This window comes from Sitodiplosis mosellana, unplaced genomic scaffold (assembly GCF_009176505.1).
Source record: "Sitodiplosis mosellana isolate CC-2019 unplaced genomic scaffold, AAFC_SMos_1.0 Smas_scaffold_6150, whole genome shotgun sequence".
NCBI classification, from domain to species: domain Eukaryota; kingdom Metazoa; phylum Arthropoda; class Insecta; order Diptera; family Cecidomyiidae; genus Sitodiplosis; species Sitodiplosis mosellana.
The window spans coordinates 4,048,433-4,075,549 of record NW_022601391.1 but is presented as its reverse complement, the minus strand read 5'-3'; the positions used below and the strand labels follow the sequence as shown (position 1 = coordinate 4,075,549).

At 35.0% G+C, this 27,117-nt stretch overlaps 2 protein-coding genes across 9 annotated transcripts in view; one reads left to right on the top strand and one right to left on the bottom strand.

Annotated features, from left to right (window-relative positions):
* LOC129574216 (protein Shroom) overlaps positions 1-19,411 on the top strand; it is a 155,312-nt gene extending 135,901 nt beyond the window's left edge. For all 6 annotated transcript variants that reach the window (XM_055455872.1, XM_055455873.1, XM_055455875.1 and 3 more), the window contains 4 exons: positions 15,312-16,537; positions 16,619-16,748; positions 16,872-17,271; positions 17,348-19,411. In XM_055455872.1, the coding sequence (XP_055311847.1) occupies positions 15,312-16,537; positions 16,619-16,748; positions 16,872-17,271; positions 17,348-17,611 (2,020 nt within the window). In that variant the 3' untranslated portion in view covers positions 17,612-19,411. The remainder of the gene's footprint in view (positions 1-15,311; positions 16,538-16,618; positions 16,749-16,871; positions 17,272-17,347) is intronic.
* A 731-nt stretch (positions 19,412-20,142) lies between these two features.
* On the bottom strand, positions 20,143-26,769 carry LOC129574218 (spermatogenesis-associated protein 20). Of its 3 annotated transcripts, none has more exons than XM_055455879.1 (8): positions 25,501-26,769; positions 23,359-23,649; positions 23,063-23,265; positions 22,565-22,995; positions 21,736-22,484; positions 21,135-21,553; positions 20,907-21,043; positions 20,143-20,743 (listed from the first exon to the last, which is right to left on the bottom strand). In XM_055455879.1, exons 1-8 carry the CDS (start codon positions 25,695-25,697, stop codon positions 20,621-20,623), a joined length of 2,550 nt encoding a protein of 849 aa, XP_055311854.1. In that variant the 5' UTR covers positions 25,698-26,769; the 3' UTR covers positions 20,143-20,620. The 3 variants fall into 3 exon arrangements, with proteins under 3 accessions (XP_055311854.1, XP_055311855.1, XP_055311857.1); XM_055455880.1 differs by having other exon boundaries at positions 26,540-26,714; XM_055455882.1 differs by having other exon boundaries at positions 25,992-26,532.
* Positions 26,770-27,117: the final 348 nt, after the last annotated feature.

The window sequence follows — 27,117 nt, the reverse complement described above, 5'->3', positions numbered from 1 at the left end:
GATAATTTTTAGTACCCCTTATGGACCATAGGTCCTTTTTCGTACAACTATCGAATTACAAAAATGGGGTCGATTGCATTGTCCGACTCTGTATTGTAAATTAGGTGTGGCGATACTCAGTAAAAATTGAAGATAAGAACGACGATAAGGATGAAGCGAATAGAAAACGAATGCCATCAAACAGAGAAAGGAATTTTTTGTGGATAAAAGTAAAAGTGAATGTTTGAATGCATAATGAACGAACGGTCTTTTTTATCAGAGCTTTGTTAAAAATAAATGTTCCGTGACGCGACGACTAGTTCTACACATTCACGCAACAGCATCACAGAGATTTAAAATTGAAGCGAAGCGGAGCAAAGCAGAGCGTGATTGCACTTCTTTGGGTGTCATCGAAACACTCTTTCTTCAACTTACACCAAAGTAGCGTTTCATTTGGCTTTAAATTTAGACCTAAATTATGGTTTTTTTCGTGGCCAGTATGAAACTGAAGATTTCTGAACTTCCGTGAATTCCGTATATTACCAGAAATACCAACACAAAAATGTTGAAAAGTTTGTCAGTGTACTGAAAATAGGATAGCATAAGCGAATATATGTTTATACATATTTATTGAATCTGTAGAGTATTCAATCCAGTATATGAAACATTTCAAAATGAAATAAAGAATATTCATCCAAAATGTTTTGTTCATTAAATTTGTGTTCGATAGTATTTCTAGTGGACGCAAATTGATTGCGTTGTAAGGAGATGCGTTAGTGCAACTACATTTTTTAGATGGCGTCATTCTGGTGTGAATAATGAACAAGCACGCTACTCACATTCTCCCTCTCTCCATCTGTCTAAATCAACTACTATTTCGATTTCCATTTATATTGCAACAAATGGATAGACTCTTTTTTCAATTTTAACACTGCATCTACAGGCGGCGACTGGTAACAGTCGTCACATTCTTCTTTCATTTTGTATATTATCTTGAAAGTGCCATTTTTACATGCAAGCAGCCACCTGTACATCTTCTATGTCGGTATATGAATGGAATGCAACTTGTAGCAGCAGTCAACTTCTTCGACAGCGCCCACTAAATATGTGTACTGTGATATTTTTAATCTATGCTTACTTAGAGATCGTTTTGTGTGGTTTTTGATTCGCTTCAAAATGCTTGGATTATTGAAAAAACTGAACAAATTTCACCGTACCCGAATGATAAATGTATCGGTTTTTTTTATTTAGTTACATTAAATGAATGCTGAAATCAGTGATTTATGGCTGGTACATCGGTTGTAGTTGTTAGCACCAATAGAATACTGCTGGAATTGAATGTAAATGCAATTTTATGCATACGGTTGCATTTCAAACGCAAAGTTGAAAAAAGAAGTGCTGCATCTAAGAGATTAATGGATTGCTCATAGTTGTTTCTTCTCCATCTTCTTCAACAAATTTGTGGAGCCGAGGAATTTATCATTTTGCTCGGTACGTCTGTAAATCAATAACATTTCAAAATGCAAACACTGTGTGCACTGTGCATACATCAATAAATAAAACCAAAAAACCGTTACTATTTGTCAATGAAATCATGTGTCATTTTATCATTTCGAAGCGATTTAATGCAACTCGAACTTGTTTCTTCTGACTTCTTTGATTTTCTGTTTTCTAGTCTCTTGCGTTGCAGTTACACTAATCATATCGATTCGCTTTTCCCGTACTGCGATAAAAGCCTATATAAACAATGTTATTATATTTGACAATATTTGACTCGATGTCAATGACGATGTGGCAGCGCCACCTATAGAGATTCCTTATTAAAATAAGTGGAACTATTGAGTGCGTGCACCATATCGCACGTAAATTTTCAATATGGCAGCGCCCATAGAATTGAAAAGTTAACCGATTTCGTAGTCACAAATTATCGCTGTACGGCTTTTCCTTCCGAAAAGTGGAAACGTTCGACTGCTGAGTTGTATTTAACTCGCTTACTCGCCCGCTCATGCTTCATACACAAACACAGCGCATGAAAGTGTAGTGCGCACTGTGGCTGTCTGCGTCTCTGTGATTCGATGTATTCTCTGGTATACATTATCAATCTTAGTCTTGATGTTCTTCCGCAATCCACACACCCAATCGCTTATATTCGCTTGCACATTTGATTGATCGGCTTCGATTGGATTGCACAAATGTTCAATGTTGTCGGCATCTTTCTCCCCATCTCTATCTCTCTCTCTCTCTCTCTCTCTCTCGCTCTATCTCTCCACCATCATTTCTAGTTGAACAGTTGGTAATTCATATGAATTTAATCAATTCAATAATAAATTAATCTGTCATTTTTATCGCAAATTAATCGATTCGCTGATGTGTACTTCTGTCCAACAATTTAATTTTTATCAATGACTGCAATGCTTTACCTCGTGTTTGCGGTCTTGTGCAAAACATAACGCCACTGGTTCCAAATATTTGATTTGCGAATTTAAGACCGGTAGCTGTTTGTGGCTATATATAAATAACCAATAAAAATCTTGTGTAAAACCCAAAGTATGGCGCTTTACAGCGCTTTTTATATTTTCATTGACTTTCCTTACTGCTGCTGTCCATCAATAAAATACATAGATCACAGTAAAAATCTATTGCGTAAGCCAAAAACGTGTGGTAGCACATAATTCCGATAAACATCCGCATTACAAAATCAAATGCACAAAGACATAGATGAAAGATTAATATGTGTTGGACACTTGGTCTCTACCACAAATGGTCTCTACACTTTTTTTTTTGTTCGGCATTGAAAGAATACTCGCCGGTTTATTCATTTTGATTTCTCACTTTCTATTGATTTCAATGGCAAAAGCGCAAAATAGAACTAACAATAATTATCATTTACATTATCGCATCCAAATATCCAAACTTCACTTGCGTTGAATTGTTACACATATAGTGCTGTATAGCTGTGTGGTGTTTGTCCAAATGAAGAGTCTAATATCTATTTTGAACTATAAAATAGTATCGATCACTAATTTTTACACAGAACGAACATTGGTAAAGGCTATTTGCCCTTGTTCCGCATTGCTTTTGACGATCAAAGTTCATTGTCTAATTCTATCATTGCTCTATTTTTCTCTCTAATCGTTTTTTTTTTGTATTGTGGGATCAATGAACAAACCACGGACAAGTCTATTCTTTCATTAAACCGGATTAAGTGCATGAATACATATCGATTAAAATGAAATCGACGTCTTAGATCATCGTCGATCAACTGGAATGTCGAACCAATGGAAAGACAAGAAAGTGTGACCTAATCTATGTGCAAAAAGTATTCGTAATGTTTATACTACGGCTAATGATCCCCGACGTGTACCCATTTATCCAAAGCAAAAAAAAAGTCTTTCTCTTTTTTAAATAGAGTTTTTGTTTTCACATCTACCAAGCTAGTCCGTTAGTGTGCATGTGATATTTTATGGGAATCGAACAAGCTATTGGAAAGAAATGAGAGAGTGTTTCGATCGAACAAAGGATAATAAAAATATAATGTGCGCGTAAAAAAAACATCCAGAAAATCATTTCAAACTCTTCGGTTACGCTGATAAAATTATGATGCTGTGTCGAACATAAAATGGAATGAGTTGCAAAATCACGTAAAACATTTCGTTTTCTTTTTATGCTTGTCTTCTCTCTGTGCTCAATTGGAAAAGTTTTACGGTCATACCAAACGGGTCTCTTGTAGCCGCAGCAAAGCTTTGGAGAGAGATTCGGTATTGACAACAAGATTTATACTGTACAAGGTCGTTTCGAACCGATGAAATTGGGTGTGCGCTGTACGATTCACTCAGATGTAAGACAAGAGAAATGCAATGAAATCGAATTTTTTTAAACACAAACAAGAAAAACAAGACATAACCAAGAAGGGTATTAAAGTCTTGATGGACGTGCTGAAGTGACTTCGAAAAGACGATTTTCAATTGTAGATTTATGGATTTATGACGTGTTTTTACTTCTTTATGGTGGAACATTTTCCTGAGTAATCAAAAACTGGTACAATTCATTTTTTCCCCGATCGAAAAGTGTAACCGAATTAAAATATGATACGCAGTGCGCACAGTGCTACTACCCAAGTGTGGACACCACGTCTTTCTTTTAACGTAGCGAGCGTCCCGCGCCATTCTCACATCTTGTATATAACATTGCAGGAGCGACGTACGCTTTCCAATACAAATACATGTAGCAAGCGTAAGTCTTCTGTGATGTTGTCGACTGTTCAGTTGTGCCAAATATGCAGCAAAATTTGTATGTGCGCAAAGTTTATGTTGAATGAAATGTATGAAAGATGTTCAATGACCAAAATGTAAATCAATTCAGTGATGCATGATAGAGGTGTCAACGAGCACAATTTCAAACTAATTTTAGACGGTTTTATAAATACTTTAGATTCAAAATGAATTATTTTTTGTTCACAGTTTTGCAGAATATCGAACCAATCGTGAAAGCAAGTATGATGTGGAAAAAATATCAGAATAATGATTGTTATCGATTTAAATATTGAAAGGAATTTTTTCGACTTCTTTTTGTTTCTTCTTCAAAACTGGTTGGACGAAATTATTGCCCATTGCTTAACACCAATATTTAAAAAAATCCAAATCACAGCAAATTCCAGTGAGTTCATTTTTAGCTGCTCTAAACATATTACGTTGTTAAAACATAATGGAGAGTTAATTAAAGCTATGACACTGGCATCGAAGCAAACGGCTGAATTTAGTTTTTGCTCACGGCAAAAAATGCGAGTTCTTTCTTCATATTTTAGCATAGCTTCCGAATCGTTTATAAACCGGACAAAAATGAAACTGAGAGCCAATTTGTGAGTGTGGAGTCATGGTCACTATCACATTGATCCAAAAAAACACTTTCTTCATACGACTTGTAGCTCCGTACGCAGTGTACACTTGACATCCTTTCTCTTTCAATTCAGTTTCGTAGCATGCTACCGCCACTATCATCCAACCGACCGACCGACCGACCGACCGACCGACCGACCGATCGATCGATGCTTTTGGCTGTCGGAATAATTATTGAAATTGAATTAACCAATGCATTTTAAAACAAAAATTCAATGATTCGGAACATGAAGAACGAATATGCAATAAAAATTTCGTCATTAGGATGCATTTTGATGAACAATAATTTCATTTCATTATTTCAACACAAACAATTCTTAGCGCGCTAATCGATTTAGAGTTAAATCTAAAAAACGTTTCAGACGATGCCTGGATGGGTACAAAAATGAATAATAAATTGACCACAGACTACTGTTGAATTGTATTTCCATCATCTTTGCGTTATTTAGGCATATAAATCGATCAGTTGTAAATAAAAATGCATGTAATATATGTGCTATGCACGCCAATGTGTACTGAACATAAACCACTAAAAGAAGTCGTTACATTTATAAACTTGTGTGCTGATTGGAATTCATACGATTCCAATTCGAAGCATTCCATTCGAAGAACATAATCTAAAGGAAACTAAACATTTCACTGAATGGTGAATGCAGAAGGGAATATCGAATATCAACCAGTATAATATCATTGAACTTAGAATATATCCGAAAATATGAAAAACAATAAGATCCATCTATTCTTATGACTACATTGTACAACTGAATAAACTGCATAGCATAAATCATATTACTAAATCCAAATATCAATTTGAAATGTACACGTCCGTAATGAGAGAAGAATTTCACCTGGATGACTATTTGCGAAAATGTTTATCAAAGTAAACTGATTAATTTTTCTTTTTTTCTAATTCATGCCATGTGCAAGCATTTGTACCGCATATTGATTTGTTTTTACTCGCATCATATAATTGCTTCTCTTCCCATCAGCATCCGTAGCCAAGGAAACGAAATGAAAATAATAACCCATTTGGTGCATTTCAATTAAAATGCGCTGCAGGCATCATCATTCTAATTTATCAATCGCATCAAGGCATGAGAAGCGTAAATTACTTTTCATATCGCTTTTGATGTATATTAAAGAAACATATATAATTAATGTGCTTGAAAATTGAATTGTTTTTTTCATAATGTCACTGATGCTATGTAGGCTCATTCGATCTTTTTATTGATATTCGTTCATTCTTGCAGTTAATATTTGTTTAATATCGCTTATGAGTTTCGTAAATTGCGTGTCACTGATTTTTGAGCAAATTTTATTTGCAATATAACCGAATGATGGCTGTTGCGATTAAATTCTCCATAATCGAATGCCAGTAGTGAATATAAACACACGTTATTAATGTTTCGAATTCGATCGACTTTCTCAATGTAAATTTTACATTGTTAACAACGATAAAGCTTGATTTTTCAGCTGGTTTTTTAAGTTCATATTTCACCCACCGGAAAATGGTCTTTAAAATCACGTAGATAATTTGTATAATTTCTTCAGCAAATTGTGTATCATAATAATCGTAAATCTCTTTGAATAATAATTATTTTTGGGTTTTGCTGCAAGAGAGAGAGAGAGAAAGAGAGAGAAATTACAATCCGTTGGTCTGCAATTAATTCAAGAATCTAGTCATGTTGATATGGTGTTTCATTTGAAACAGAGAGAAAGAAAGGAATTTTACTTGAACCACTCATTTGTTTGTAGCGCTTCGACCATTCAACAGTTGGCAATAGCCCAATCATCAATTCTACATGTAAAAAGTGCATTTTTCTCTCATTCATTGTAAAGTAGAAATTAAACACTGTCGTCTCTTCTGAATTATCACGGTGAAATTCATTCAAGACATAAATACCAAATAAAATTAGTCTAATTTATTGCCATTTGATGTAATTACCGGTTTCTGTGTAGTACGGGTCTGTGTGATAAATCAGAGTGCACAACTATGACGATGAAAAAGTGTTAACTTCGTAAGAGAAAGAGAACTTATAGACCGTTCAATCGTATTGTATCTGGAATAATTTTGCGAGAGAAATATGTTCGATTCCTTCGAAAACTGTTCTTCGCAAAGAAAAATAGAGAAATAGATATACATTTAATTTAACTATGCCTTAGATTTATTTCATTTTAGAGAGTTTCCGCTATAAGTTGGCACTGATTGAAATTCTCAACGGCTTGATCAATGAATGCACAACGAACATAGATTTGTTTCTATACCTCTTTTGGAGCTATTTTGACTTACGAATGATTAGAGAAGCGGTGTTTTTCAATCTGTGTGAAACAGATTTCCGTTAATCTTTCTCACAATCGCTTGGAATTAATGTGACCTTTGAATTGACTTTTCGTCTGTATAAAACCGAGATCAACAGCAAAAATTCTGTTTGGAAATTCTATTTCAAGAAAGTAGTATCCCACACATTTGGCGGTTTTAACGGTTTTGAAAAATTTCATTATATATACCTCTGCATTTTTGTTGCTTTCCCTAATTCAAAAATCAGGTCCGCCGCCAAAACCATCGCTTTCGGGCGCAATACTGCCACCAAATAATTGTAATGCAATATTTTATTTGCAATTTGGTGATAATGTTGTGTTCGTGCATTATATATTCTCGATAAAAATCAAATTAAATAAAATTTTGACTTGGCGCTCGTAGAAGTCGTTTTCTTTACGTAAATGTGGCCCAATTCTAATTGAAGATATTTCTGTACTTCAAGTATCGGTACTTCGATCTTTAGTTTAAATGCTACTTGGTAAGGGTCTTAGTAGTTGAACAAAGTGGAATATTGAAATTTTGACGGTTCGTGAGACTAAATTGACTGCTGTGAAAAAACTTTTCAGCGTTAAAATCCATTCGGCATGTTCAGACATGCATTAATGCAAGAAAAAATATAAAAAATGGAAGAACGAATGGAAACAATAAAAATTCAAATCAAATGAAATATGAACAAAATTAAAATCGCAAATATTGTTCATAGTTTTTCATATACAATGCTAATAATGGTTAAACACGAGGAAAATCGTTGCTATTTTTATCAAAATCCAATTTTACGCCCTGAATTGAATTTAGCATCACGTGTGAACGCAATCTGTTGCAGTTCAGCTTAGCTTTGCTGTATATTTATGGCGAAATCGTATTTACTCATTCGCCATGGGCATTACGATTCGTTATTTCTCAACATTTAATTGCAATTTCCTTGAACATGTTTTTAGGGCTTCATGAAACGCAAGAAAAATATTTTTATTATATTTTTCCGAATGTGTTTAGGACTCGTCATGCCAATTTTTATGATTGAAGAATATTTCTATTTAATACTCAGACCAATGAGTTGTTAGTAACAACAAATAGAAGTACTTATGGAATGAAGATCTTTCTATGATTGCGAAATAATTTGGATGAAAGCATATTGTGTAGTCAGTGGTATATTATTGATTTGCGCCAAGTTGGAGACGACTTTATGTATTGTGCAAAAGAAGCGATTTATTATTCAATTTGACATAAATTTGGCAGTATTCATCTGATCGACCTTGGGCGATATCTTCTTCTTTTTACTTTCCTTTTTTTTCAGCGTTATACGTAAAGAGGCTAATGAAAGAAAAACAATTTGAACAAAATATCTACAGAATGCGGATGAAAATGAATGTGCAAAAAAAACATCTGCACGGCCACTTAAAATCACCACCTTTTACGCCGTCATAATATTACGTCATCGCAACCAAATTAATTAGTCGATGGAAATCAGTCTGAATGTCTTATTGTTAATTGATGAAATCACTTTCAAGAGGCGCCCATGTATATGGTATAAACGTTCAACATACATGCATCTTGAAAGATTGCAAACAAACAACAATTACATAACTCTGGTTCGGCTTGATTATTAGGCACTAGAAATACATATTTTGTTAGTGATGGTTATTTTCCGTCTTTCTTCCACCAATCCGATGTTCATCACATTTGTATGACGTCAAGATGATTATAAACTATATGAAAATTGGATTCGTTTAATTTTATCTGTGCCAAATGGTACCTAATGGTATAAAGCCAATATTTTAATAATGTATTTATTTACTTAATCAGTCACATTCATTTCGATGAGAAGTCACAAAATCTATGTGTCTCAAACCTTAATTGGATGAGAATTTATTACATACTAGGCGGATTGAAAATGACCTGAAAAAATAAATGAAAGTTTAATTTTTCAAGTAATCCATATCATTTTCAAAAACTACAATCTTTTTTAGGAATCCAGTCAAAATTTGAGCCAAATCCAACCATCAGTTCCCAAGTTACAGTCATACGAGTGAAAGGCTCCCAAAAATGCTCTAATTTTGCCGTTTAAACGGTATAACTTTTTTCCGGTACATTGTATTCAAGTATATTCATGTGGAGAGTTCAGAGTGTGACCGGGCCTAAAAAACACAATGGTTAGTGAAGCAATTTGAAACCTATTTCGTTCAAATCTATCACCATATAAACAGTTCTTTGACCTGGGTGAAACTCGCATTTGAACAACATAGTTTTCTTCGCCAAATTTGCTACGTTTTATCAAGATTTGACATTCGGCTAGGTCCAAAATGATGCATAAGTGACTTCTTATGTTATATTTTACCTTTCCCACTGGTTCATGATGATTTTTCTATACCACCAACAATGCCCGAACTCATATTTTGTGACCTTGGTCGCTACAAACCCTTTTTGGCGATTTCTACCCACAGTTTATGGCCCGCATCTATTCAAATGAACTCAAGAGACATTAATTCTAATATATAAAGTCAAAAACCTATTTAAAGTTCGCTTATACAGCTCCAAACGGGGCTTCGAATCCTCAAAAAATTGTTCGTTTTGCTCCATAACCAAAAATATGGCAAGACTTTTTCGATTGAGTATTCCATATGCATATATCCATACAAAGTTCAAAATATACCTGGAGTTAGTTGCCCTATGGCCTTAGTAAATTTATGCACTATCATATTTGAGAATTCCTATATCACTTTATGGATTTCGGCAATGATTTCTTCCAAAACCACATATTTTTAGCAATTTAGAGGTTTATCAACAAAATTGCTCTTATGACTATGTATAAATTCAATTCTTCTATATCTAATGATTGATTTCGAAAGTCCAAGGATACCATAAACTAACCCTAGTATGGGTTTAATATTTCTATTTGTTTTTGTTCTGAAATACAAGTGCCAAATCGAAAGTGGAAATGCAGTTTTTTCATGGTTTTGAAAAACTCACAAGTAGCGCCATTAAAAGTGCTATTACTTGGGAACTGATGGTCGAATTTGGCTCAAATTTTGACTGGATTCCTAGAAAAGATTGTAGTTTTTGAAAATGATATGAATTACTTGAAAAATTAAGATTTCATTCATTTTTTCAGGTCATTTTCAATCCGCCTAGTATATCCATCCAAATTTTAACAACGTATATCCGGGCAAAGTTTAAGAAATGAGAAGCGTTTTATGCGATCGTCTAGCGATGTTATCATTTGTGTAGAAATATTTCGATATATTTCATTCAGATTTCTTCTAGCTTCATTATAATCACTAGAGATGTTTTTGATAGCACTTCAGCCATTTCTAGCATACATTAACTAAAGATTAAAGTCGGTATTTTCGGGTTATTAAATAAATCCCCCCAAAATCATCGAGAAACACACACTAAAAGTGTTCTAGTATTCTCTCACTGGAATTATTTCAATCAAAGGTCAACTAATCAAGTGAGAGACACGCGAATTGAATCTTGCTCTCTTCAACATTTGTAACGACTTCGGTGGATGATTTGTTTTTTCAAGTCTGAAATGATGAATGACTTCACCGTGTCGTAGTCAGACGCACACACACTTATTGCATTCACTCTTTGTGTGTATGGACGTAATTAAAAGTACGGTGCCGTACTTTCATTGTTTTCAAATGTTACATTTCTGTTTCCACATATAAATATCATCTGATCGCCATGAGTGCAAAATGCAATTGAATCGTTGTAAAATTATATTATGTTATTTAGTCGGGTAAGATAATTGAGGTTCAAATATAATTGTTGTTGTTATTGTTATAGTGGGCTTGCTTTAATTGAATGCAAATCATGCATATGTCTAATGAACAGTATCCAAACTTGGAAGAAAACATTTAACAAATAAATCATAGAATATTCATTTTATAACTCACCCATAAATATTATTGCCGATTTTCGTTTCGTTACGTTTTTGCAACACACAAATTTAGTCATTTAGTCACTCTTCACTCTTTCATCCACAAACTGACACGTAAACGGTCAATGTACAAAATTAAAATGTCAAATGTAATCTGTACAATATAAATATTCGCATTAGCCATGCACAATTTTTGGTTTGGTTTGGTTTTGTTGCTGTTTTCTATTGGTAATGTATTTTATTGCGCGTTTTATTTTTCGGTAAGAAATGGCATTAATGTTCTGCGCCCGAATGAATATACAACCAGGAGAGCAAAATCAAACTGATTTTAAACAATGCGCATTCGGACATCAATGTAAATGGCAATAACTATACATGATGTATGAACTTTAACGCTTTTTACTGATGTAGCACGAGAAATCAATGCGCAGTCCATATGCAGAGTGATCAACAAATGGGAACACCAATGAGTGGTGTTTACGAAATGTATTTCAAAAGATTTTGTACTGTGCTAATACAGTTTACCCATTCAAAATCATATAATTGTTCGATGAACTTTCGAGATTCAAGTTCAAATTCTGTGTAAATAATACACTCCTGCGTGAGTAATGTGAGATTTGTGTTTCTTGTTAATACGCCATCGCAAAATTAAGAGAAACAACTTAAGATATCTTAAAATGGTTGAATCAGCATCTAGAGTCATGAACTCCAAGCAAAATTGTGCGATGGTGATCGCATTCAATAGAATCGTATAGATAAAACTGAGGCTGTTCTTCTGAACATCTTGCAGTCAAATCAAACATCAATCATCATTGTGCGGCGGTAATTTTTCATTTGCCAGCATTTAGAAACAATTGAAAAATAGAGGATGTGTGCCGATATATGTTATTTTTTTTCGCGTCAGCTGGTTGCTACACTAAGTTATCACAGTAAACACGTTGTTTCTAACTTTTAGAACCGCAATATGAAATTTGGCACTAAAATCCATTTAAGTACCATTTGTACTAGAAAAAGTTCAAAATGTACTGAATCACAAATCAAAGCTTCATGTATTTATTTCAGAACTTTTGAACTTTTTCTAGAGCAAATGGTACTAAAACAAATTCAAGTGTCAAATCTCAACATTGATAGAATCGTTGTGTTTACTGTGATTGGAATATGTTTATAGTTTCGATGCTTAAGTTTGAATTGTAGGCGATTCGAATCAAATCGAATATATACAAACCACAAAAATCGATTGACACAACCCCTAAAATAATATGAGAGCACAAGCATTGAAATAGCAAAAGAGTAAATGATCACAAGCGCTGCCAAAGTATATTTCGCTTGTATGATTGTTGCCTTTTTGGTTTGCGTTGCATTTTTTTCTTCCTTATTTTTCTCGTCAGTTTTGGCTCAGCGTTTTGCGACTATACGTTGCGAGTTATCTCGGATTTGGTCGAAAATGACAGTATCATGCCATTTACCCATTTCATTTGCGTGTCTGCGATTGAAATTTAGTTTTAATCGGCTCTCGAAAATGCCAAAGTGTAGTTCGAAATTTACAGAGGAAAAAAGCAAAGCGAATAAAAAAGGAAACGAATTACGAAAACATGAAACACAACTAGAAGTTAAATGCTAACAGTTGTTAGCACACGTCACTGAAACCGAACATTATTCAAAGTTGGCAAAATGATAAATAAACAAATGTGCGCATAATAAAAACAAAATGCCATTTAATAATGATAGTTTTGCGCCCCAAAATAAAAATAAGCCTGCATTTGCCGTTGCTGTTTCGGTTTCGATCTCAATTTTTATTCATAACATTATTTACTATCGTCTATCGTAAAATGCAAATGCATAAATATGTTGACTTTCATTTGCCAATGTCGAAAATTGAAACATTGGTGCATCACATAGAAAATGAAAGCAAATTTCTCATTTCGGTTCTGTGCAGATATCAAATGCGCTACTATAATCATAGGTCAATTTTTTTTCTGTTTTACTATAATAATAAACATAAATCGAATTTATTGTTGAAGCGACTTTATTCAGCAAATATCCAAAGCTTTAATCCAATCACCGAGTTCCAAATTACAAATGGAGCAATTAAAAGAAGTTGCGCCGATTTTTCATATCCGATTGACCGAAGACTATGGAAATTGAAAGTTTTTTTTTCTTGAACGAGCATCTTTGTGCGAGATCATTAACTGAACACATAACAACAAATCAGCACACATTTTTCCTGCATTAGGCATCGAATCATGACAAAATTAAGGCTTGGTAAATATCAACTGTATTCGGGGCTCGTTACAGTCGCCTTGAAAACAATGAATACGTGAACATAGATTCGTACTTTGATCGATATAAAATATCAATAGATTTCGTCTCAGACCAAATATCACGGCAATTTTACTGAAGATAACAGAGTGGTGGCGGCGGCTGTGTGTTTGGTTTCAATAGCATTATATATTATTTTGCGCAACATTGTGGTGCACACGGTTGTTGTGATCTTAATCGGAACATAGCCCGTTCAGTGCGCACAACGTACTCAATTCTATAGGTCATTTCTGTCAATGCATAAACAGAACAATGTTTTCACCGTGTGTCTTGAGCCAGAAGTGCAGCGTCGCTTTATAAATGACTGTTCACCGACGGCCCAACGTATGCCACACTTCCTTTTTACACGATTCACGATTGCATGTGTATGTATATGTATCTCTCTCTCTCTCTCTCTCTCTCTCTCTCTCTCTCTCTCTCTCTCTCTCTCTCTCTCTCTCTCTCTCTCTCTCTCTCTCTCTCTCTCTCTCTGTGTGTGTGTGTGTGTGTGTGTGTGTGTGTGTGTGTGTATGCAATTTCGTTTTTGTTTCTCGTGTATGATGGTATCAGTTTGATAACATGTTTTTTTAACCTGTAGGCTCTTTGATAGAACAGTTTTGATGTACCTTTTTCGTCGTTTCTTTTTGATGAACCTTTTATCTTTTTATTGCATTTGTTTGTTGTTGTTAGAGCAAAACAATAGCTCATTTGCAATTCCATGTTAAATGCGAAATTTGTTCAAAATCAGCAGCGAATTCATTTCAATCATTTTATTTCTTTCTTCTTCTCTCTTTTCTCTTTTTCTTAACCGTACCATTGTTTATGTGATCATGTTGTTGCTTTTTCCCCGTAAATTACCCATATTTGATGTTTAATTTATTGGGTCAAGTAATTCATTTCGAATGCGGCTATTACCACTAGAATACTAAATGTATACTGTAAATCGACAAAAGCGCGCAAGAGATGCGCATTGAATGCAATACAAATGAAATGTGTGTTGAACTTCTGACTGGTTTTTTTTTTCGTTCGTCGCACATTTGTTAGTTCACTCACAATTCACTGGTTATATTTCTATTGTGTCCGATTTCAATTAAAAACGTGTTTTCTGACTTCTCTCGATTCATATATTTTTATAAATTGGATTTTGTAATCAAATTGTTTCCATTAAAGCGGATTGTTTTGCACATGGTTTTTATTTTTCGTCTTTTTATACTTCGTTTTGAAATGTATCCAAATGAAACAAATCTGTGATTCGCAGTAATATTTTTGTTTTTATTTTATCCATCGCATTTCCGTTGATTCAGGTATTCACTTCGATGAAAGGAGAAAAGAAAAGAGAAAATCACGTTGGTAAAATAACGAAAATAACGAAGACACTAGCAGAATACTAAACGCGCATTGCTGAAACGATGTACAACGAAAAATCAGTATTCATGCCCAATCACATGTGTGTATTTTGGCATTTATCTTTTTTTTAAAGTACACACAAAATAAAATTGCAATGATGAAAAAAAAACGAACGTTTCGAATGCGGAAAATTGATCACAATATTTATTGGCGACAAGCGATTCGGTTGGCGACAAGTGTATCTGACTGTCGCGGATCGGTCGTATAGTAATGAACAAATGCTATGTAATGATGATTTTGATCAATAATATATAATCAAGGTGCTGAAATTAAGAGAACAAGCGAATTATTATTTGGGCGGATTAGACACAAGGTCGCATGACTCTGTCGCTCTTAATAAATGTAAACAGTAATCGATTTCAGATTCTGTCACTATGAACCACTTTCATGTGGCGCCCGCCTAAAGTCTCTGACACACCATTCTATATACATAGGTTTAGCATAATGTGCACGCGTACAAAAACAATTAAAATGAAAACATTTTCAAGACATTTTCTATAATCTTTCCATTTTTCGTTTATCTTCTTTGCAGGAGCAACTCTAAGGCGTCCTATTTGCCGCGACAATCCCACGAAAAGCTCACATCCGATCCGGACCATGGCAGCTACAAATTAACCTTGAATTCCAATGAGGATTCCATACATTTACCACACTTTAATGATCAGCTGCATGCAACAAAAATCAATAATTTACCAGATGTTCTACCGTTAGGCGTCAAAATGAAAAGCGTGTCGACGACACGTTATGGTTCTAATACGACCTTAAACAATGGCAACAACGGCGATGTATCAAACAGTGTGATAAATAATGAGAAACTGAACCACCATCGTCATCATCATCACGGTAACAATATCGGAAGTTTCCCGAATGGCAAAATGAATGCCATGATGAATTCAACCAAATACATTTCGCAATCGACGATCGATTTGAAACGAGCCCATCACCTATTCAATAACAGTGTTTGCGCACGAATTACAAATACCGAATCGTTAGGGAACCTACTTGATTGCTCCAATCATCGGCAATCATCGACACCAAATCTGCAGCCATTGATTTCGCATACAAATGAACATCGCGCACAAATTACCGGTACAAATCTAACGGTATCCCAGCACAATGCAATGAATACAAATGGCTTGGTGCAACCACCATTGCAACCGCACAACGATAAAGGTAACACGATACGGTGCAATGATATTATGGATTCGTTGCTTTCGGCACGCGATCAGGATGCAAAAATCAGTCAATTGCAAAACAAACTATTGTCATCGCAACGTATTCATCACGCTAATATTGCCGAAATTAATGATGAAGATGCGTTCAACGATTGCCTCAGTACCGATGATTCATCGAGCGTATCGCAATTATCATCGGAATCCATATCATCCGTTGAACTGAATGGCGATCAAAATTACAAGGAGTCACCAAATCAAAAACCCACCATCGTCATAAAATCAGACGCAAAGGACGACAAGCACAATGATGGTGATAGCAGTCAATTAGCTGATGATGTGGCAGCAATAAAACTCAACGAAATGGCCACATTAGAAGTTGGATCTCAAACAGACGAAAGTATTTCAGACGAAAACAATGGTTGCATGTCAACAAATGGCATCGATGCCGGTGGCACAATGCAGCCGAGAACAAAAACAGAAATTGTGATTCAAACGAAGTTGACCGACGAATTTGATTGTAAAAAGCTCACCGAATCACTAGTTGAGCAGTTGTTACCAAACGATCGTCTGCGGAACATTCTAGGTAAGTGGAATATGGTGTTGTATCCATTAATTTTGTTTCTCCATGGGGTCAAACGTTTGATTTTTGCTTCTATTTTTGCAGCTCCAAAAGTGTACAAATCGACCAGTGATTATGTGACTGGTTTATATAATCCAAAAATGGCATCGCGAAGTACTAAAAAAGATGCGGGTACGTCGATGCATCGTGAGCAACATCTGGACCTAACCGAAAAGTACGTTCATATTCATTAGATTGGTTTGGTTTTATTTTTTATTGTGTGTGTAACACAATTTCTTTGAATTTGATCCATTTGCTAATTGGTTTTCAATTCATTGGCTGTTGCGTTCAATTATAGCACACCGTTGAATGGAAGCTCTTTCTCCATGAATGACTCGAACCATCCGATATTCTCGCGACATGTGAATGGAAGTCGATTCAATCGCGATGTGCAGCTGATCAATGGTGATGTGTGCGATTTAACCAAACAAAAAGAAGAGCTCGTGATTCGTTTAACGAAACAATTAGTGGCATTGACGAACGACCGAACAATAATTACCGATCAAAATACCACAAACGATTTGCTCGGTACAGACATATCCAGCATTGTGGCACAAAAAGTACGGCCCAGCGAAGCAAGCAAATTTCGATCACATGTTGATGATGTTGGCCATATTACGATGCTATTGCTATCGTTGTCTGCCCGATTGGCGCGCATCGAAAATAGCTTATTTAATATGTCAGATGCGACTGAAAAGGTAATATATGACAAACAAAAGGCAAATATGCGGGTTTCGACTAACATACATTTTTTTTCTTCTCTTTTACTTACAGAAAACACTTGAAGGAAAACGAGTTCGTCTGTTGGAACAGTTGGATGAAGCGAAACGACTCAAGATTGATATTGATCGGCGCGGCAAATTGATCGCACAAATTTTGGAGAAAAATCTTACGCCAAAAGAGTATGCTGATTATGATTATTTCATCAATTCGAAAGCGAAATTGATCGTGAATTTACGTGAAATCACCGATCGCATCCAACAAAGTGAAGAGCAATTAAACGCACTCAAAGAGACCTTATTGCATAGTGAATGCTGACTTATTAAGACAAAAACCATTGTTGATTCTTTTTTTCCTTCATATTTAAGGTCGCAAATGTGTGATGAGTACTGCATAAACATTTTAAATATTGTTTTTAAAGAACTAAACCGAATACATTCAGTTAACATAGTATCGGTACCTGAAGGTTAGCTCCTAATTAGCAGCAGCTCTAAAATTGAAAATAATTTGCGGCTTTTTCTGGAGCTTACACCTAGGAACATGGCATTATGTTAGCTGAACGTATTCACTGGAACTAAATGACACTTCTACGTTCATTCATCAAATTTAACGCAAGTTTATAGCATGTAATGTTCTCTCGACAACTTTCTGTTGTGCCTTTTATCAACATTTCATTGTTGTAGATTATATACTTTCTGTATTTATACTATATATATACCTATATATTTAGATGCACGTACAGATCAAAGTAGTTGTCACATCAAATTGATACTAGACATTTGAAGAGAAAAAAATAGAAAGTTTGCAAAAATACCAACAACTCGCTGCCAAAAAACACGTTGATTTGAAATTCAATCATTTTTAAAATGTATCTTGTCTATAATCGACCAATTTCTGAATTCATTTAAAACAAACACAGTTTGCTCATTGAATAACTGTACAGTGTACACAAGCATCACACACTGAACCCAAGCAAATCAAACAAAACACAACAAAAAATATAACCAAATGAATTTTTATGTTTCACTTTGTTCTGTAAGTGCCTTGTGGAAATAATTCAAGAGATAAAACAAAAGTTTTAAATTTCTGTGATCACTCAACACAGCAGATTTCCAGATTGATTAATCGGGCAGCTGGTTGCAACAAAATTTTCAACGTATTTTTGTGCTATAATCCATATATATTTTGAGTCACTGAAAACAAAATTTTTAGTGCAATATGTATGCGTGAATGCTCAAAAATCCGTCTCGAAATTCAACGAAACTTTTTTTTAATTCAAGACAAATTTTGGTTAAAATGGGACGCTTTACTGATGAATTTATTTTTTTTTATTTCGTCCCAATCGAATCGGTTATACACTAAATAATTCATCTCGATGTGTGTGCTTCGATTTTTTGTCATTTCATTTATTTCAATGGTTTATTGTTGAAATAATGTTGAGATGGGCAAAACGATCGTTACCGATTCATAAAAAATTCAAACAGAGGTACAAATTACAGTCCACAATGAACTGGCTTCGCCTCGACTTTGCTATTTTTCACATTCAAACAATCAAATCATTCATTCGCAAATGCCTCTTTACAGTCGGTTCAAAACTCATTGAATTTACAAGTCAACGGAGTTCAAGCAAAACAAGAAGTTGTAGCATTTCCCGGGTGAACATGTACAGTTGTTATGTTATGCGAGGAAATGTGTGCAAATTGTGTGTTAGTTAACATATTGAAAATTCATTGTTTCTAACGCATTCACCAACATCTCTTTATTCGCCTACTGCACACAATTCTAGATAGAGTATGTTAGTGACTCTAACATGATTTCAATTGCGCTGACTCGATCCAATTGGTAAACTATCTGGATATGCACATTTTCTTTCGATCGTATATTTCGTGATTTTTCTTTGCTATGAAATAAAATTATTCAACTATAATTTAGAATGACTATTTTATTTAGGATTAATTTTCTAGTAGTAACTAAATAAGAGATTGATTTCGCACACAAACAAATAATTACAAATAATTAGAACAAATGCCTGTACTATTTCATCGTATTCACATTTTTATGTTATATATGTATTCAATTTTATATGATTAATAAAATTATTACCGAATAATTAATTAATATTCGTAGTATTGATATTACTGGGGGAAGCGAAGCAAAAAGAAGATCAATTTTTCAAATATGAAAAGGATTCAATCTGAAGTGGTTTCCAATTGATATTGGGTAAGTCGGACGTGCTCTTGCGATCGGTTGAATTAAAGGTAACGAATAATATGACAAAATATTAGAAAAAATTGTGTTTCGAAAATAAAAAATTAAACGATTATGGAAAATTTTCTACCGAATCCAAATATGAGGACATAAAAAGTGTCCTCACTTTTCAAATTTTGATTTTATCCCAATTTCCTATTGCAATACATCTTTCCAGAAAGAAATTGAGCAAATTATCGTATGGGTGCCAAAACAACAAACTATCGATCTCTACCTCCTTCCCATAGGGCAGGCAAATCTCGATATTATTTACACACTCATTATGTTTCATAATTTCGCGGCATTTGACTTATTGATACACGCAATGTGGCGCAAAACGAGAATTTTTCCATAATAAAAGGAGACTCAAACAATTCAAAGGCATCACTTTTACCGATTATCTGGAATATTTGATGAAAATAAATGAGTTTGTGATGTATGTCAACACAGCCCACAACAGCAACAAACCACTCACCTTTTACGTTCACTTCACAATGGTGACCGGCCATATATTTCCCGGTCATATGTGATTGACTGGGATGTGAGCTAAATTCATGGATGCAGATTTTAATTAATTACTAACGGATCAAACACTAAATCACTGTATTTTACATCAACAATTTATTTTTGTGTGTATTTTTAAATGGGATTTCAATCTTATCATAATCGACAATTTCAAATTACGGATAAGTTAATCAACGACATTAGATTTGTAATAATAATAATGATAATAATAATAATAATAATAATGATCATCATAATCATCAATAACAATAAATCCAAATAATCATATAAGATCTAGTAGATGTTTCTAATTGTCTGTCATTGTCTGTCCTTGGCCATTCTATAAATGAATTGGTTATATCGTGTGAAACGAAGAAATAAGATAAATTCAATTCATTTACAAATGTTTGTTGTCAAATATTGCATTCTTCACTGCATCCGTAGCATTCATTCATTTCAAATATCACAATTCGTTTCGAACTCATAGAAAAATATCTCCATCTGGAGCGCACTGGATGCAAGGTCAAATTGAAAGCGCATGCTTGTCAGCCATTAATACATTCAAATGATATATTATTATTCTCGCAGTGTTGCTGACGCATATTTTTCGGTGAGGACCCGATTAAAATCGTCAGCGGTCGTAATTGGCAATTGACAAACACGATTGTGGCACAAATAAACTGTTGGTTCATTTCGTACCTGTAAAAAGAAATGAAATTAATAGCAATATAATGAACTAATAGTGGGTAATTATTTGAAACTAGTAGCAAATGATAAATGGAAAAGTAGGCATATTTTAAGACTAAGAAAGTAAAGCAATGACCACATAGATTCGCGCGTTCTAGAGCGGTTCATTTCGTACCATTTTAAATTTTGAAATTGCTGGACGCGTTAGCATTTCGGATGGTTGCTCTGGATCGTAGTGCATTAGCAATAGTCCCGGGATGTAAAAATCGCGTGCGGTATCGCACAATTTATCGAGAGCATCACTTTTTGGCCCTGCATGAAATAAAGCCAAATCGATTCAGTATATAGTGTGTTGTTCAAAAATGCAATCAATTTTTGTGCATATAGTACAGCGTCAACTTACCAACAACAACCATCATGGCCAAGCTGTCTGCTCGCATCATCTGAGCGGAAAACATTTCGGGCAACGCGTATCCAAATGGAGTGGTCGATGAAAAGAATGAAAGCAATTTGCATGCACGTTCTTTATAGGTCTTATCGTGGAAATAAGCCGAAATAAGCGGAAGATTTCGTGCAGCAACACTATTTCCGCATGGCTCCGCTCCATCGTGATCTTCCTTTAGACGAACAATTACATTAGCAGAGTTTGCTTGCGAGTAAAAGTATCCACCCTGTTCAGAGTCCCAGAAAAGACGATCTTGTGTGTCCTGCAACTGTTTCGCCCATTTCAATGCATCAATATCTAGTGTTGCCACATAAAAATCTATTAAGCCTTTTATCAAAAACGAATAATCATCCAAGAAACCTTCGATCGGTTGTTCTCTGTGGAGTAAATCACATAAAATTGATTGATTGAAGAAATTTTAGGCGTTTCCATTGTACAGTGAACATTCGAAAATTTTGAGTCCCAGTGGGATTATCCCACATATCTTAATCGTGCAGAAAACTTCAACTATTTTCCGAAAACAAACTATTCACTGTATATGCAAATAAAGAAAACTTACAAAAGTGATAGTGTGGCATCCTTTACACCTTCACCGTAACATGACCGAATCAAGGTCTTCTCATTCTCTCTGAATGAATATTTCCTTAGAAAATTGACCAATGCTTGTGCCGTTTCGATATATTCCTTGCGTCTTGGGGCATCTTTAATGGTTGCCAGAGCTGATAGTCCAGACAAAGCTAGGCCATTCCATGCTGTGATAATTTTCGTATCCAAATGTGGCCTGGGGCGTTTACAACGCTCAATATACAAAATTTTATTGCCCTTTTGTAAGGTGTCCTTGACGAGTTCGGTGTCGACACCATGTTTCCTGGCGGTCTCTTCAATTGAAGTACGAACTCGAAGTATATTACGACCAAGCAAGTGACCATGTGGATCACTTGATGGCTGTACATTACCTTCATCTGTTATTCCATAAAAATGGCAATAAATGTCTAATGCTTTTGCTGCGTCCGAAAATTGCTCCGAATTTTCACTAAATAACATTTGAACTTCATCTTGAGTCCATGCGTAGAATGCGCCCTCGACCTTCTCTTCATCGCCATGTTGGCGATACGAATCGGCATCTTCTCCGCTGAAAAATCCGCCATTGGGATGACGCAGATCTGTTACTAAATATTCATAAATTTTATCCGCGACATCAAGGTAAAATGGATCCTTTGTCATTTTATAAGCATTCACATAAGCAGTTAGAAGCTGTCCTTGATCATAGAGCATTTTCTCAAAGTGTGGCACATGCCATTGTCGATCCTATAACAATAGAAATTATATATAAATTTATTTAAAAAAAAGAAGATCTATTTGAATCGAAACACACAAACTCGATTTACCACTGAATATCGACAAAATCCGCCGTAAACATGATCATGAATACCACCGTTTGCAATGTTTTTTAGAGTCATCAATGCATGTCTAGCCATATCACTTTCTGGCTTGTGCACATGAGCATGAAATGCTAAGTTCAATTTCGAAACTTCTGGGAATTTAGTTTGACCACCGAAACCACCCCATACGTTGTCAATATTTTGATCATAGATTTTAACAATTTCGTTGAAACGTTGTTCTGTATTCGAGTAAAAATCTTCTTGTGATGGTTGCTCAGAACTTTCCCCACCTTTTGCACTTTTATCAATAAGATCAATGATCTTATGGCCGCGCAACACCAATTCATCGCCCTTTTCGCGCCACATCTCGGCGATCTTCTCCAAGACAGTCACAAAACCAGACATTCCCCATCGATCTTTCGGCGGAAAATATGTGCCTGTGTGTATGAAGAAATCGATATAATGACAGAACATTGCCAATAAAATCAATCAATAATTGTTTACCCGCAGTGATTGGTGTCAAGTCGGGTGTCAGCCAAACAGACATCGGCCAGCCACCACTACCGGATACCATTAACACAAATTGCATATAAATTTTGTCAATATCGGGACGCTCCTCACGATCGACTTTAATGTTAACAAAATGCCGGTTCATAATAGCCGCCACTTCTGGATTTTCAAATGACTCTTTTTCCATAACATGACACCTAAAACCAACCATATTGAAACCATTAAAAGTTTATTTCATGTGGAAATCATGCCAAAATACTAAAACAACAAATAGAATCATACAAACTTACCAATGGCAGGTCGAATAACCGACCGACAAGAAGATCACTTTATTTTCTGCTTTTGCTTTTTCAATGGCCTCATCTCCCCACGGGTACCAATCGACCGGATTGTGGGCATGTTGCAAGAGATATGGTGACTTTTCACCAACCAATCTATTCGTATTCATTTGCTCCGGTTTTGATGCATACAATCTTTCGTGTTGTTCAAGTTTCCTTTCGTCAGGTAAAACAGCTGTTGTTGATGTACGCGCTGACATTGAACTGTCCAGATGGTTTTTCGGTGGCCACGAACTGTGCGATCTGAAAATTGAAAAAAAAAACAGATTCCGTCAAAAAAATGCAAATAAAATAAAAACAGAGGAAGTAAATCAAATGCAAGTTTGGCAAGAAATGCTCAAAAAATGGTTAAACGGACTCATGACTGATGGAATATTTAGAATTTTGGCATAAAGGCGATCGGTAAATTATTAGTATTTCCATGAAAATGTCTATGAAGAATTTTCACATTTTTGACGAAATCAAATTTGATTTAGCGTTTTACTGATTAGCGTCTGTGGCAATGGGAACACATTGTTTCTATCAGAAGTGGATCGCGGTTTGGGAGCGGCAAAGTTGCATTGTTTCGGATTCATATGACTTCTGGCACTATCTATTCCTGCGCTGTATGAACTGCATTGCCTCTGAATGTAGACGTTTATTTTGAACTGAATTTGGCAAACTTCGCGTTGAACTCTACATCTTTTAAAATGTGTATTCGCGTAGAAGGCATTGATGACAACAAGTTCAAGCTGTCATATTGAATAACATCGAACGAAATTAGCTTTGCGTGCAGTAAATGTGATTGAGAAAGCGATATAACGCAATGTGTTCACTCAGTAAAGTAAATACGCTGGCATTGATGTGCATTTACGCATTCATCGCAGGATTTTATATTTATTATTACCTAATTTGTAAGGCAAAATATCTTACATTGTTCTTATGTATATTATATCGACAAATATCAACACAGATACGAAGAAAATGATAAGCGATCAATGACAATCGATTTTTATTGAGCTGAATTTATATGTGTTGCTTGTCCCAACAAAAATGCGCACGCCCGTATGTAATGCTGTATACATTTTAAAACCATTGAATATACAAGACCAGTTATATATACAGTACCGCGCAGAAATTTCGTGATCAACGGGCATTTTTCATGCAAAATTGAACAAATTACGATGAATGACATATATATATGCGCCTTACAAGTCTATGCAAAACAGTCCAGAACGGGACAAGGTTTTTTTCTTCAAATGAAAGCATGCACTATGCTCGGTGTATGCACTTTTATCGAGCTTGATTTCATTTTCAAACAGACTTTTTTTCGCTCAATATAATTGAATTACATCCATTGGAAGCCACAATGCAATCGTTCATCCGAAAATTTGGCATTTTGGTGTTCAACTGAGATAACGAATGATAAAAAACGATGACCAAGATGCAAAAATTCACTTCGAAACAGAAATCCCAATCATGTTTGCCAAAACCGCAGAAATGCTAGTCTCAAACTTTAGAGCGATAGTATATGTATTTTCATGCACGGGCAAGTCATATGATTCTATAATCATCAAATTTATTTCCTCGATTCAAGTGAATACTGATGTAGAGCCGCAGAAGCTGTAACAACAACAACAACAACAACAACAACACAAAGTCGAAATAAAATAAAGAAAAAAAACTAGAAATTTTCTGTGTCGACGGTCGTTCATATTAAATGCATAATGCCTTTATACGGTTGGACGTTTTTTTTGCGATTCCCTCTTAATCTATTCATATATTAATTTCTCCATTTTAACCCGATCTTGCAGTTTTGCCTTGTATTTTGACATATGCACGGAGTAGCGTACAGTATTTTGGTGCTATCTCACTCTATCCAATGCCTTGTTTTTCATGCATCCACAACTCGCGTGTTTATTTCGTGCTGTTTTTTGCTTGCTTGCTTCATTATTATTTTGTTTTTCTTGTTCAATCAAGCAATGTTCACATATTCACACATACACACAGCTCCATGTTCGATCGATGATGTAAATGTTTTGGCGTGCGTTTGGATTCGGTTTTTTTGCTCGCTTGACTATTGACTGGTGTTGTTTGGGATTTGAATTCGTTTACCTTTTGTCCTCGAAATTGGTTACGTTTAGATTACTGTTGCCATTGCCGATACCGATGAAGCTATAGTAGCAGCAATTTGGATGGTGGCTATTGGGGTTGTTGTTGTTGTTGTTATTTTTCACGTAACACTTTCTCAAACAATTATTGCTGCGATATGGAAGAATCCGGCCGCTCAATCGGAGTGTACAATTCAACATATCAACAATTCGACACGTAAAACGTCAACAAATAGACGACGAATGCGAAATTGCGAGAAATGGCGCTGAACACACGCACACCTACACATTCACAACACCAATTATTACTGAAAACAACTTTTGAAACAATGTCTTGTATATTTTTTTATCAAGATAAACAAGCTAGGCGAATCGAATCGAATCGAATCGAATCGATTTTCAGACTGCAGAGAGTTCTAAAATGTTTATTCAAAATCCGGTTCACCCGAAATAACTCGAAAGAGTCTCTCTGTCACAGAGGCACACGATTTTCACCTTGAATTTCTAGTATTCTTTGTTTTCCTTATTCCCTTTCACTCTCGGCAAAACTTCTTCCAATATGTATACACCTTAGTGTTTGGTTCAGTCAATGGTATCGTGTATTCAGTATTTCATTATTGCGTTTTAGATTTTGAATTTTGGACGTCAACTTATTATATATATATATATGTGTGTATCTGTATATGGACGTTCTTTTTTCACACTTCGCACTTGATTTTTTACTGATTGAATATAATCAATGCCCTTCTATCGATATCGGATTGACTTTAATTCGTTTACTTTCTATTTTTAAGAGAAAGAAAATAAATTATATTCCATATATAACTGCAATTGGTAAATGTAATCAGTGATTGCTAATCACAACGATTATTCCCGCACGATTGTCACTGCAAAAGTAGACACTGTGATTTGCGACGTAACGCTGATTATATGATTCTTCTTCTTTTTTTTGCTCGTTCGTAGTGTACTGTGATTTTCAGATTCAAACACAAATACAAAAAGCAACAATAATGTGATATGTGATTCGAATAAAATAGACCAACTGGCTTAAGTTGCACAAAATAAACACCATCACACATGTGATAGACAAATCAAAATTTGAAGCTGTGAATATGAAAGCTAGCCACTGTATGTTTATCGTATTTTTGTTGTGTTTTGGTTCCTATAAGCACTGCGTATTTATTATTTAGCTTGTGTTCGTCACTGACAGACATCTCTATCACAAATACACATTCAGACTGGTTCACAGTATCACAGTATCACAGATGTCATTGAGCACATTGAAAGCTCCTGGAAAATCTTTTTTTTCTCAACTTTTCGAAAAATTTATTAGACTTTTTCGTACCATAAGCTGCACTGCACTAACGCCATCAAGCGATTATGCTTGAAACGATAGTATAGCAATCCAACTTTCGAAGTTCAAAAGGTTTACATAATATACACAAAACACACTGGCACTGCAGGTCTTTTTAATATCCAATCATACATTTGTTTTGTTTTCTTGCACATTTGTTATGCTTTATCTTAGGTAATAAAACAATTTGCGCTAAACTTTTTTTAATTCTCCCTCGAATACAATGATTTAATCGGATGAAATATTGCGGAACAGGAAAGTTAACTA